This window comes from Neolamprologus brichardi, chromosome 6, assembly GCF_056152115.1.
Source record: "Neolamprologus brichardi isolate AB-2024 chromosome 6, ASM5615211v1, whole genome shotgun sequence".
In the NCBI taxonomy this organism is placed as follows: Eukaryota; Metazoa; Chordata; class Actinopteri; order Cichliformes; family Cichlidae; genus Neolamprologus; species Neolamprologus brichardi.
This window is the reverse complement of record NC_142109.1, coordinates 3,355,198-3,369,236: the sequence shown is the minus strand read 5'-3', so window position 1 is coordinate 3,369,236 and position 14,039 is coordinate 3,355,198. Positions and strand designations below refer to the sequence as shown.

At 36.7% G+C, this 14,039-nt stretch overlaps 1 protein-coding gene across 1 annotated transcript in view; it reads right to left on the bottom strand.

Annotated features, from left to right (window-relative positions):
- LOC118455962 (basement membrane-specific heparan sulfate proteoglycan core protein-like) overlaps positions 1-12,582 on the bottom strand; it is a 37,430-nt gene extending 24,848 nt beyond the window's left edge. The window contains exons 1-8 of the mRNA XM_087842391.1: positions 12,570-12,582; positions 11,809-12,132; positions 11,334-11,654; positions 6,990-7,322; positions 6,653-6,886; positions 6,200-6,460; positions 5,667-5,927; positions 5,135-5,388 (exon numbers count right to left, since the gene is read on the bottom strand). Of these exons, the coding sequence (XP_087698517.1) occupies positions 5,135-5,388; positions 5,667-5,927; positions 6,200-6,460; positions 6,653-6,886; positions 6,990-7,322; positions 11,334-11,654; positions 11,809-12,132; positions 12,570-12,582 (2,001 nt within the window). The remainder of the gene's footprint in view (positions 1-5,134; positions 5,389-5,666; positions 5,928-6,199; positions 6,461-6,652; positions 6,887-6,989; positions 7,323-11,333; positions 11,655-11,808; positions 12,133-12,569) is intronic.
- Positions 12,583-14,039: the final 1,457 nt, after the last annotated feature.

The following is a 14,039-nucleotide window of genomic DNA, read 5'->3' as shown; positions in this document are numbered from 1 at the left end:
GCTGCTTATATCCACAGTCACATCATCAACAGTGGCAGCCACACCCAGCCATACCATAATAATTCCTCCACCATGTTTGGTGAAGTTATTTTTTCTTATCCAAACACGTGTCTATTTTTGGCCCAACTTGGGAAGAGCTTTTGTCTATGAAGAAAGCTAGCTGTACAAGTGCATTTAGTGTTGTCTTTATGATAAATCCCAACATGTGGGATTTGTAACATCTGACTGATTATTGTGAGAGTCGTGTATCTCACTAATTAGTGATTGTGTCTTTTTGTAACCTGAAGTTCTGTCACTTTAATAATGTATGTTGTTTACATTTCAAGGCATTTTTTGGTGCTTTGTTTTGGTGGTTTTGACAGTGTTCATTTGCACAGAACACAAAATATAGCAGTAAATTTACAAATAAATGTAGCTAAATGATTTTACTAATGTGTCTTCTACTGTATGGGACAATCATGATACAAAGAGTTCAGTTAAAGATGTACCTATGAACTCTCTCTTTGCCCCTTGACCCAGTTTGTGACAATACATAAAGGGTTTTTTACAGAGAATTTGTTGTGAATATTTCTGTTAATCACTATAATTTATATTTTTTGTAATGAATTTAATGTTATTTTTGTAATTTTCTTTCAAAACAAACACATTTCACCATTTTACCTAGATTCAGATCGTGTACTCTGTTTGGATCTGTTATATCAAATAACCAGTCAGCATTAACATGACATAACTTGATATTATACAATTTTATTGATACAAAAAAAAGTACCACGGAAAATTAAAGTCACATAGAAGTTGAGATGTATCAGAGTAATGTTTTATAAACCATTTATATCACTGTGAGACATCAGAGTGATGAAGTGCTTTGAAAAATCAGGTGTTATTTAATGATTTGTTAAAAAAGTTAATCATTTAAAAAAGTCAATTTCTTTGTGCAGTTTGAAATAAATGTGATTATGATAATAATACATCAGGATATCAAACATCAGAAAACAGACTATGATAATCATGTTTGATCACATACGTGTAATTTTCTACAAGTGATAAGGAAAGAAAACGAGCAGCAAAAGATTATTGTGGTTTGTGAAAATGAGAACTAGCTCCAGTAGCCGCCATGCTGGCTAAATTGTGATGCTCACTGAGTGAACAGACCAAACCTCCCATGATGCAGCTTCTTTCTGCTAATGGGAATTATGGCTTTGTTGACCAGATCTTGTTGACTGCAGGGTGCAGCCTGGATGGATCCTCTTCATCAATGACTTTTGGTTCATAGACAAAAATTAGTTGATTCTAAGTATGTAGCATGAAATTATATTATGATGGTGAAAAAAAAAGCTTAAAAACAGAAGAAGAATGCTAAAGCAGGCAATGCATTTCCCAGATATTTAATTTGAATCTTCTAGTGAGGCTCATCGTATTATGTGAGGAGCTGCTCACCACAGGGCTGTACTTTTTAATTTAATTTAACAGCGGTGTAACACAGTAAACTCAAAAAGGTGAAAGTAGGTGGTTTTTATATTAACAAGAGTCAAACTTGTAATTAAAAAAAAATTTTATGTTTCTGCGGTGAGCGTAATTAAATCATGTACGATCTCCGTGAAGTTCAACAACTTAAAGATTGTTACATTTATTCTCGTTGAGATGATGTGATACAATGTGGTTATTTGCCTGGACTCTTTCATTCAAATAGTTTTCAGTTTTTAAGTGTAACTTTCTGTTCCTCCAGGTGTCTGTGGGGCTGAACTGGTGTTGCTGTAGAGAGGATCTGCCTGGTTTTTAGAGAAGTGGATGCTGGCATACTGAAGATCATCCTGTTCCTGTGGCTCCTCCTGATCAGAGAGACACTGCATAGAAAAAAAATGATCTTAGATTAGAATGGTGAATGATGATTTTTTTTTACTGCAATTATATTTCTGGTTTCACCTGTTCTTTGTTGTCTGCTCTGCCTTCAGTCTTGGATGATTCCTTGGAATTCCTCTTTTTTCTGAGGAGTGAAATGATAATGAACAAAAGAACAACACAATGACTGAAAAGTAAAAGTTTAATGCGACAGATCTGCTCACCGAATCCAAAGGAAGACAGGGAGGGATGTGACAGACAGGAGAACAGCAGCAGTTACTCCAGCAGCTTTTATCTTCTTTGCTCCTGATCAAGATCAAAGTAAAGCACTAATAGTTAATTGAGTATTCCATAACATTCGACCTGTGTATGGCCTGAACAGTGTTGGAGTTTTAGGCTAGAGAAGCCAAGTTCTTCTCCAGTGAAAAATAAAAATAGAAATCTATTTAAACACAGCAGAGTAACGTGATCTCACTCTGTTAATCTCAAACAGTGTTTTCATAAAGTTTCTGTCATGTCAGTTTTGACTTGATGCATTCTCAATCATCCAGGAATGTAAATCTCCAAAAGTTTATTCTGTTCATCTGGACGTAGTGTTTTGTGGGAGAAATGTTTCGTCACTCATCCAGGTGACTTCTTCAGTCTCAGTTGACTGCAGGTTTCCCCAACCTTATAAACAGTACATTTGCACAATGACTGAAACCAGCCCACTGAGGAACAATGGGCTGGGAGGCCTGTTCCTTAATCTTAATTATGCAAATTAAGATTTGCAGCTCTGAACACCACATCCAGAACACCCTGGATTTTGTGATGAGAGATGTCATTATGGAGGCAGATGAAACCATGATCTCTTATGACGTTACATCTCTCTTCACTTGCATCCCAGTCACGGAAGTGTTGGAGGTAGTCCGTAAGAGATTACAGGATGACACCAACCTCAGCAACAGGACCCCTCTCAGCATCGACCAAATGTGTTTCCTTATGAACTGTGTCTTCATGTGTGTCTTCAAGGGTCAGTTCTACAGGCAGAAACATGGGTGTGCCATGGGATCCCCAGTTTCACCCATCGTGGCCAATATGTACATAGAAGAAGTGGAAAAGGGGGCTTTGCTATCCTACCCTGGAATACCACCCAGCCATTGGTTCAGATATGTGGATGACACCTGGGTGAAAATCAGATCTCAGGACGTACCACATTTCACGGATCACATTAACTCGGTGGACCGACACATCAAATTCACCAGGGAGGATATGAAAAGTGGCAGGTTAGCCTTCTTAGACTGTGAGATTTCCATCAGTAATGGGGGACGTTTAAAAGCTGACGTGTACCGTAAACCTACACATACGGATCAGTATCTAAGGTTTGACTCTCATCATCCACTGGAGCACAAACTGGGTGTCATCAGGACGCTACAACACAGAGCGAACACCATCCCCACTGACACAGCGGCCAGGGAGGCAGAAGAACGGCACATCAAGAAGGCCTTGATTAAATGTGGTTATCCCAGCTGGACTTTTGTCAAAGCGGGAAAGGCACCTAAAGAAAGCTCCAGCCGATCCAGGAGAGAAGGACAACCGCTGCCCAAGCGAAAACCTGTAGTGATCCCATATGTGTCAGGAGTATCGGAACAGCTGAGACGCATTTTTTCTAAACACTGGGTCTCTGTGGCTTTTAAACCCCAAAACACGCTGCGCCAAAAATCGGTCCACCCCAAGGATCGGGTCCCCCGACACAAACAGATTAACATAGTGTACGCTGTTAAGTTTCAGGAGGATTGCCAGGATTTATACATCAGGGAAACCAAACAACCTCTGGCGAACACAGAAGAGCTACCTCGTCAGGCCAGGACTCTGCAGTCTATTTACACCTACAGGCCAGTGGACACTCTTTCAATGATGAGGATGTACACATCCTGGACAGGGAGGAACGCTGGTTTGACCGTGGAGTCAAGGAGGCCATTTACGTGAAAAGGGAAAGACCATCTCTGAATCAAGGAGGGGGCCTAAGGGTTCATCTTTCACCATCTTACAATGCTGTGATTGCAGCCATTCCCCAACTCTCTGTGAATGGTACTCATGGCCATTGATCAGTGGGTTTTGGTCAGTGGTTGTTGATCAATGGTCATGAGAATTTGCATAATTAAGATTAAGGAACTGACCTCCCAGCCCATTGTTCCTTCAGTGGAGCCGGTTTCAGTCATTTTGCAAATGTACTGTTTAGAAGATTGGGGAAACCTGCAGTCAGCTGAGACTGAAGAAGTCACTTGAATGAGTGACGAAACATTTCTCCCACAAAACGCAACGTCCAGATGAACAGAATCAACTTTTAGAGGTCTCATGTCAGTTGTCTAAATGCACTTTATACTGTAAAGCAAAAACCCTACAATAAACATTCGTCCTTTACAGTGGCAGCAGTTGGCTATTGTCTCTGCAAACAGGGTTAACTGGGCGCGCCCCTTATTCCACTGAAAACTGTAGCACATCTTAATTTCATAGCCTCGTCTGCATTTGATTAAAAATCACTTCAAGCTGAGTGGCCTGCAGCTTTATCTGGCTGGGTGCACATGGGCATTATCGATAAATCCCTGGTTTTTAACAGGAGGTTAAAAATGTCACTGGCTCTGCTTTCAGTATTCTGAGATCAGTTACAATCTGCTTTTTGCATGGAAACAGGACTAGCATTAGCAATAAACATGCTTCTTGTCATCGTGATAGATAAGTTACAATATTGATTCTTAGGACTCTTTAGCACATGAATAAGGAAAGCCTTGACAGCAGACAGTGGGACTCCTGCCATATTCTGTTTAACCAAACAGGCAAGTTGAACAGTTACAGGTGCAGCCAGTATTTTATTTTTAATATATTTAAATTATCTTTGTAAATCAAGTTGCAGGCCTGGTTCTCTGAACTCATTAATGATTGTTTTGAGACATTTGGCCCTCACAGGACAGACACCATACAAACATATGCTTTTAAAGATGATGATGGATTAGTGTAGATTCAAAAGAGCAAAGTTTTTAAAATCAGCTCTGGTTTAATTATCTGCAGCAGCACTATGAGTCCATACAACACTGAAGGGGAAATGTTTTGGCAAAATAAATACTTGTACATGTGTACATTTAGGTAGTAATACAGTTCTATCTGTGCTGAGGTATTTTGACAGTGATCTGTTATTATAAATTCTAGTGCCATCCAATAATTAGCCATAGTGCATGAATGTAGATTGTGCCTGACTTTTTGACTGCACTCCTTTCTGAGTGTTTCCAGTATGTATATATAAATGATTACCTGGCACAATGGTCTGCTGTAAGGTGGAGTTATGACGTCCCAGCTTGTTCTGGGCTTCACAGTAATAACGCCCACTGTGCTCAGGTCTGAACTTGGTGACGGTGAAGTTCTGTCCAAATGCTTTTGGTAAATTTTCATCCTCCTTGTACCAGGTGTAGTTAGCTGCTGGGTTAGCATCACTGCTACAGGTCAGAGTGACTGAACTGCCCTCCACTATCTCAGCAGAGGGACTCACTGACACAGAGGGAAGCTTTGGAGCATCTGGAGGAGAGATAAGGACAATGACAACATGGTTGGTTATAAATATACTCAAGTCTTTGCAGGCTTCTCACAACACTACAAAAATTATGAAAAGGTAACATTCAGAAACCTTACTTATTTCCTTGTCAAACTTCTGTATATTGTAATAAACAGACATGATTGTGCAGTAAATCTGTTTTCACTCTTCATGATGATGAATTAAATCTTCTCTCTAAAGTTGATGTTAACTGTTTAATCGAGATCAAAGAATTTAAAACTTATAAATGTATTTTACTCACATTTCACATCAATAGTTCTGCTTTCAGATATCTTTTGTCCCAGGTTATTATCAGCTGTACAGTAATACTTTCCAGAGTCAGAGGGCTGGATGTAGCTGAAAACATGTTGGTTTTGGTAACTGAGAGGGTTGATGACATCCTCCTTGTACCAGGTGTAATTAGCTGCTGGGTTAGCATCACTGCTACAGGTCAGAGTGACTGAACTGCCCTCCACTATCTCAGCAGAGGGACTCACTGACACAGAGGGAAGCTTTGGAGCATCTGGAGGAGAAATAAGGAGAATGACAACATGGTTGGTTATAAATATACTCAAGTCTTTGCAGGCTTCTAACTACAAAAATTATAAAACAATAATATGTAGAAACCTTCCTATTTCCTTGTCAAACGTCCGTATATTGTAATAAACAGACATGATTGTACAGTAAATTTGTTTTCACTCTTCATGATGATGAATTAAATCTCATCTCTAAAGTTGATGTTAACTGTTCAACTGAGAACAAAGAATTTACAGCTTATAAATGTATTTTACTCACATTTCACATCAATGGTTCTGCTTTCAGATCTCTTTTGTCCCAGGTTATTTTCAGCTGTACAGTAATACTTTCCAGATTGAGAAGGCCGGATGTATCTGAAAAAATGTTGTTTTCGGTACCTGAGAGGGCTGATGACATCCTCCTTGTACCAGGTGTAACTAGCTGCTGGATTAGCATCACTGCTACAGGTCAGAGTGACTGAACTTCCCTCCACTATCTCAGCAGAGGGACTCACTGACACAGAGGGAAGCTTTGGAGCATCTGGAGGAGGAAACATAAGAATGACGACATGGTCATAAAAAAACAAATGTAAAAAATTTATATTCTAAAAAGAAAACATTGTAAACCCCCTAAAAGAAAGGATTTTGACTAAAGTAGCATACAAACACATTCCCGTAAATAAAGAAAAATTAAATATAATTCCTTTAATGAAACAAAAAGTAGTGAACTCACACACTGTTGGAGAAGGGAATGTCTCATATCCTTTCACAGCACAGTAAAGACTGTCTACAGTATCAAATGTGTTCAGTTGTAAATATTGTTCCTCTGATGAAAGTTTGTGTCCATTCCTGTACCAGATGTAGGAAGATTGATCAGGTTGCTGACAGTTGTTGTGACATGTCAGCTCTGTCCAGTTAGAATAAGAGTTTACTGTTGATCTCCTCACATGTACCTGGAGCTGTGGATCTGGGAGTAAAAAAAAACAATGACATTATATCAGAAATACCTCAACATCTGCACAAATACACATGGAAATGTTTAAAGTGAATTCCAGTGAAATATTTTTTACCTGTAACAGTCAAAGTGACACCAGGTGATCCAGTATATTTCCCTCCTGGATCGTTTGTTATGAGCATGAACTTGTACTCAGCTGAGTCGCTCTCTCTCAGGTCTGAGATTCTCAGAGTGCAGTCGTTGTTTTCACACTGATAATGAACTCGACCTGAATACTCTGGATCTGTTTTCAGGTCCACAGGCTCATTATCTTTGACTGTAGTAAACCAGAACATTTTCTGGATTCTTGTCTTTATGTCATTTATAGTCGATAGGTATCTGAATTTGGAGTGTATTTCTGCTGTTGATCCTTTGAAGGCGCAGACCTGAGTAGAAGTGTAAGTCACCACTGTAACACAGAGCCCATTATAGAAAAATCAGAAAACAGACTTATTTATATTCACTTTCATAGATCTGAATTCAATTTCTAAGATTCCATTTAGACATGTTTCATAGAGAACGAGACAGAATACAGCATAATACTGTTCTTTAAATCTGTTCTTTAAAGTGAGACTGGAACCCGTCAAGAATCTCAAATATGTTTGCAAAAGGTTTAAACTGAAAAGACCCAATTACTTTTTTTTTTTTTTTAATTGACATTTAGGAATCACTGTACAATACCATCAACTTCAACAATTTGTCACTACATGTATTTTTCTTTTTTCTGTATTTAAACAACTAAAATATCCATACAAAAGGAATGAAAGAAGAAAAAAAAGAAAAAAGAAAAAAAAGAAAGAAAAATAGAAAAGGCATGTAGGGAGTGTGTTTTTGTTTCCATTAATATAACTAATATTTCCTCTAGTGTTCTAGTAGTTAACACCGTCAAAATCAAAAAATGGCCTGCGTTTTTTAATATAGTCCATCCATTTCTTCCATCGTGATACAAACAGGTCCCTCTTGTAGTTCTCATCTGCGCTCATTTTTTCCATCCTGTAAATGTCCATTGTGATGTTTATCCACATGTTCATAGTTTGGCTCTCAGAAGAATTTTTTGTAATGGCTTTTTTTGGCATCACAAATTTTTTTTACACCAACATATCATAGGCCTTAATTTTTCTGCCCAATAATAATCCCTAAGAGAAGGTAAGCCCCACCCCCCTTTTCCTTTGTTAAGTTGTAAGGTTTCAAATCTAATTCGGGGCCTTTTTCCTTGCCATATGTATCTTGACAAAATTTTATCCCATTCATTAAATTGTTTCTGGTTAATTTCTATTGGTAATGTTTGAAATAGATATAATTTTAATATATATATTATATTTAAATATATATTTTAATTGAGTCTATTCTCGAATATAAATCGCTATATCTTCCTGGATTTTCTTTTGTATTAAGTAATTTCGTTTTAATAGTTCTGTAAGATCCTTAGGTATTATGACTCCCAGATATTTAAAGTACTCTGTTTGCCATGCTAATTGGTACTTATTTTTAATTTCTTCTGATGGAATATAGTTGTACTTATGCAATTGTGTTTTACTCATATTAACTTTATATCCTGATAGTCGACCAAAGTATTCAAATAATTGCATTAAGTTAGGTAGAGAGTTTGATGGTTGACCCAAAAATATTAAAATATCATCTGCATAGCAGGCTAATTTATGCTCCTTCTCATGGATATTAATACCTTCTACTTCTTTGTTTTGCCTTATATAGTGAGCCAATGGTTCCAGATATAACGCGAATAATAATGGTGAGCATCCACAGCCCTGCCTTGTTCCTCTTTGCAGCTTAATACTATTTGATAGGTAGCCATTAATTTTAATCCTTGCCGTAGGGTTATCATAAAGTGCCTGTATTGTCTTAATTATTATTTCATGCAAGCCAAATCTACGCAAGACTCCATAAAGAAAGTTCCAATTAACTGAATCGAATGCTGAATCGATACTGATTACCATTGCTTCTACTTTATTCTTTTGAATATGGTTAATAATTTGTAGTGTCCGCCGTACATTATCTTGTATTTGGCGCTCTCGAATAAAACCTGTTTGATCATTATGAATTAGACTATGTAAGAACTTTTGTAATCGTCTAGCCATTATAGATGTAAACAGCTTATAATCTGTATTGAGAACAGATATTGGTCTATATCATAGGTGTCAAGCTCTGGCCCACGGGCCAAATTTGGCCCGCAGCCTAATTACATTTGGCCCGCGAAGCCATACAAAATTTATATTAGAGCTGGCCTGTCAGTATTATACAGTGCATGTACTGCTAATACTACAATTCCCAGAATGCTCTGCTGGTGTTTTGGCACGTCAGTCATGACAGGACCCATTAGCACCCTCTCCTCTGTTGACCATAGTCATAGCAACCATGCAAATACTGCCATGCTACCTATCCCAAAATGGCAAAAAGAAAGGCAGAAAACAGGAGCTTTCTGGACAGGTGGGAGAATATAATGAAAATTTGATAAATGATAAAATGATAAAAATTTAATTCAGAAGGCTGCAAATACATTTTTTATTTAAGAAATGAATTCCACTGATGTGTTATTTAATTGGAATTTTGATTTTGCATGTGTGCAATATTAAGTTATATATACGATTATATAAGTTATATATATTGTTTAGTATTAAGCTTTGCTTTCCATATTCAGTTTTTCAGCAAAACTTGTTTGAGTCCATAAGAAAAGATTCCTTGTTATATTTGGAGGAAGATTTTTTTTCAATGAATATTAATGTTAGCCCGCGGCTTTGATCCAGTTTTGAATTTTGGCCCACTGTATATTTGAGTTTGACACCCCTGGTCTATATGACACACATTCTAATTTATCTTGTTTTCTTTTGGGATAGCAGAGATAATTGCTTCTTTCCAGCTAGAAGGTACTTGAGCCTTCTTTAAGACCCAATTCAGTGTGAGAAGCATCACTGGTATTAATTCTTCTTTTAGCTCCTTATTGCTATTCTTAGTTCCTTTTCTGTTATATCTTCAATCGAAGTTTTATTCTGTTCTTCATTCAGTACTGGTAAATCGAGAGAGTCTAAAAAACTGTTCATTTCAACTATACTACTCTCTGTCTTATTAGCATAAAGAGTCTTATAAAATGTTTCAAATGCACTCTGAACTTCTACTAGTTTATTTTTTTTTTATTAATTTTGTCACTGGATGTTTAATTTTGTGAACTGTATTATCTGCCATTTTCTTTTTTAGTTTCCAGGCTAAAACATTCATTGCTTTAGATCCTCCCTCGTAATACCTTTGTTTAAGAAACATTATTTTTTTTAAATTTCATATGTAGTCAAATCATTTATTTCATTTCTTGTTTTGATGATTTCCTCCAATATATCCTGTGTTGTTTTTCTTTTATGCCTTTTCTCTAATTCTTCTATCTTATTTTGTAGCTCTTCTAATTTTTTATTTCTCATCTTTTTTTTTTATAAGCGGATATTGCTATAATTTTCCCTCTCAGGACAGCTTTTAAAGTATCCCACAGAATAGGAGGAGACACCTCACCATTATCATTAGTTTCCATATAGAGGTGAATCTCTTTCTTAATTTGTTCTTTGAAGTGTGGATCATTCAGTAAGCTTGAATTTAATTTCCAATTATTGAGTTTTGGTTGCAGGTTTAAATCAACAGACAGGTATACTGGTGCATGGTCGCTTAAGTCTGTTGCTCCAATTTCACAAGTGTTTATTCTATCTTTATTTTCCCCAAAGGTAATAAAATAATTTATTCTTGTGTGTAACGAGTGCGGTGAGGAAAAATAGGTATGATGCAAGTTTCTCCATATATCAATTAGTCCCACCTCCTTCATCAATGTATTTATATTCTTAATTAATGTTTTGGTATTCTGTGCTTTTCTATTGGAAATATCTAGCTTTGGTTGTAGATGTATATTTAAATCTCCTCCGCAAATTAGAAAACCTACTGTCTCTGTTACCATCATGTCTATAATTTTCTTAAAGAAATAAATATCGCTTCCAGGGGGCGCATATATATATTTAACAACGTAACTGAAAAAGACCCAATTACAATGAATATTGTGTCCAATAATGTCCCAAATGTCTGTGAATAAGTGAGAGAATCATAATTAAAAAATTATAATAAAAATTTACAGGTGCAGGGAAAGCATTGCACCTCTGTCCTCTCCTGGCCACCTGACCATCTACCAGTATATCAAAAGCCAGGATGGTCCACTTGGGAAAATAAATCTGTTGGGCATTTTTCCTGGTCTTCAGACAATAATTCTGATTGCTACAGTGCTGGAAAGGACGGGCAGAAAACGAACAAAACAGAGAGAATTGTAGAAAGACTGGCATCTTTTACTATGCATTTTAATCTAATCCCTAATTTGCAACATTTTAACAACAAGATATGAACATATCAAGAATTGTTATTATTCTGAAAAGAAACTTACCATCTACAACCAAAATATTTTCAGTGTCATATGAATCAGGAGATAAAGGGTCCCCGTAACCACACCTGTACTGTCCCGTGTCAGACTTGGTCAAATGTCTGATGGTTGCTCGAAGTTCAAACACAGATCCTTTTGTGTATTTAATGCTGTACCTGCCATTCTGAACTTTGTCATTAGTTGTGTCAATGAAGATATTTCCTTCTTTCTCACACGGATTCTTACAAAGGAACTTCCTCTGTGCCTGGACAGTAGTGGCACATGGAAATGAGATTTCTTCTCCCTCACTCTGTGCACGGGAGACTCTGGAGTTTTTAGCAATTTCTGTTAAATAGATGAACATCCATGAATTATATAATAAATAAATAAAGTGACTGAGTTTAAATAGGACTGTATTTAGCCTGAGAGCTTATGGAGGTATGAGAGTAGGTGATTGGTTTCCCAATTTTGACTTTAGTAACTTTTAGTAGAAACTCACCATTTGAAACTCTGACCTCAAAGTCTGAGTATGAATCTGGAGCTGAAGATTTGCCCAAACCATACCGGTACATTCCTGAGTCAGACTTTCTCATATTTGTGATGGTAAAGCTCAGGCTTCCTCTTCCTGAAGCTGCATCTTTGTATTCAATGCTGTATCTGCCGCTCTGAGCTGTGGTTTCATCTGTTTTAATGAGGATGTTTTCTGCTCGCTCACATTTTTCCTTGCAGAAGAACTTTGTGTTTCCAGACACAGTCAAAAAACCATAAAGTGAAAGATCCTCTCCTTCACGTACAACCCAAATGCTGGCAGACCCAGCTGGACCTGTTGGACAAGATTTTCACCGTGAATAGCCAGCTCGTTCTCAAAGCAAAACATAAGAAAGACAAAATATGATCTATTAGTTGTGAATTTTCATCAGTACAACTTGTATAATAAAAATATTTAGGGGGAAACTGATGGGAATATTGAGGTTACATAGAAAGGAAGCTTTAAATGTCATGAAGTACTGTGTGTGGCTGGCAGGTAGGTCAGGACTCAAATGTAAGATTATCAGGCTGGACTGAACAACAGCTTCATTGCTGGAAAATAAAAATAACTTAATCCAACTTAACTGGCAGATACTCATGGATACAAACACTGCAGGCTCTAAACAAATGATGCACAGAGCAAGAGGGAGATCAAAACAACAGACAGAGTGAGAGAGCCAATATACAGGAGAGAATCAGGACAGAGAGTCTTACATTTGGGTCCTAACCTACCTGCCTGCCACATCTGGGGAACACAGCTGAATAAAATCTAACTGACGAGACTTTGGAAGCAACACAATGTACACGGGACAAGAGACTGTCAAAATAAATTAGGAAGTATGAGAAACACAATGAGAGTCTGATTCAAAATAGAGAGAGAAAGAGAGACAGAGGGAAATATGACTGAGGAAACTAAGAAACATGGAGAAAAGACTGATTTCACAAATAACTAACACAGGAAACTAGAAAGAGGACGGGGAACACAGGGGGAGGAATGAAAACAGAAACCTCAAAACTTGACGATAAAAATAAAAATACCAATATTAAACAGAGAGATCACAACTATAATAACTAGAAAGAAAATAGAGAGAAAGTAAGGGAAAAAATAATAAAATAAATAATAAATTTTTATAATAAATGTTAAAAGATTCAGCTCCTTTTCTAAAGGATGTTGCTTTTTTAAAAACTACTTCAAAGGAGAAACTCTGTATTTTCTACCAGTAAATACTGAATTTGAACTAATAATATATTCCAAACTAAGTTGTGTGTATATGTGGATATGGAGAGAGAGAAAGAGAATTTGTGCATCTACACAAGTGGATAATGAGATTGTGTTAATCACTTTTCCATGAATGTTCAGGGCTATATTTTGAGCTTTTGTGCTAAACAGTTTATCATCCTACATTTTAAAGATAATAAAAACCCAAATCACAAAAAGTTGGGACAGTGTGGAAAAACAAATAAAAGAAGAAAGTACTGATTTCTAGATATACTTTGACTTATTCATTGCAGACAATATGAACACAAAATATTTCATGTTTTGTCTGATCAGCTTCTTTCATTTGTACATATACATCCTTTCCTGTCATTCAGACCTGCAACACATTCCAATAAAGGTTTAGACAGGAGCAATTTAAGGCTAGTAATCAGTTAAATTGGTTAAATAATGAATTGATTTGAAACAGGTGATGTCAACAGATGATTGTACTTATGATTTGGTTCAAAAGCAGCATCCAGGAAAGGTCTAGTCCTTTAGGAGCAAAGATGGGCCGAGGATCGCCAGTTTGCCGACAAATACGTGAGAAAATTATAGAAATGTGTAAAAATAACGTTCCTCAAAGAAAGAAATGAAGAGATTTAGATATTTCACCTTCAACAGTGCATAACATAATTAAAAGATTTAAGGAATCTGGAGGAATTTCAGTGCGTAAAGAACAAGGGCAAAACCCAAAGCTGAACAACCGTGATCCTCTACTGTTCATAACCATCATCTTTATCATTGCATTAATCATCATTTCATCAAAGTATTTATTGAAGCTGTTGGCATTATGTTATAATTTGTATTACAGGTGTTATCATAATCACATCAACCTTTATTACAGGTGCAGTTATAACCACTTTAAACTGTTGAGTTTAAATTTATAATCTTAAATGCTTATATGCTGATTATATTGGGTTATATAAGAAGGGCCCAACTCTGAG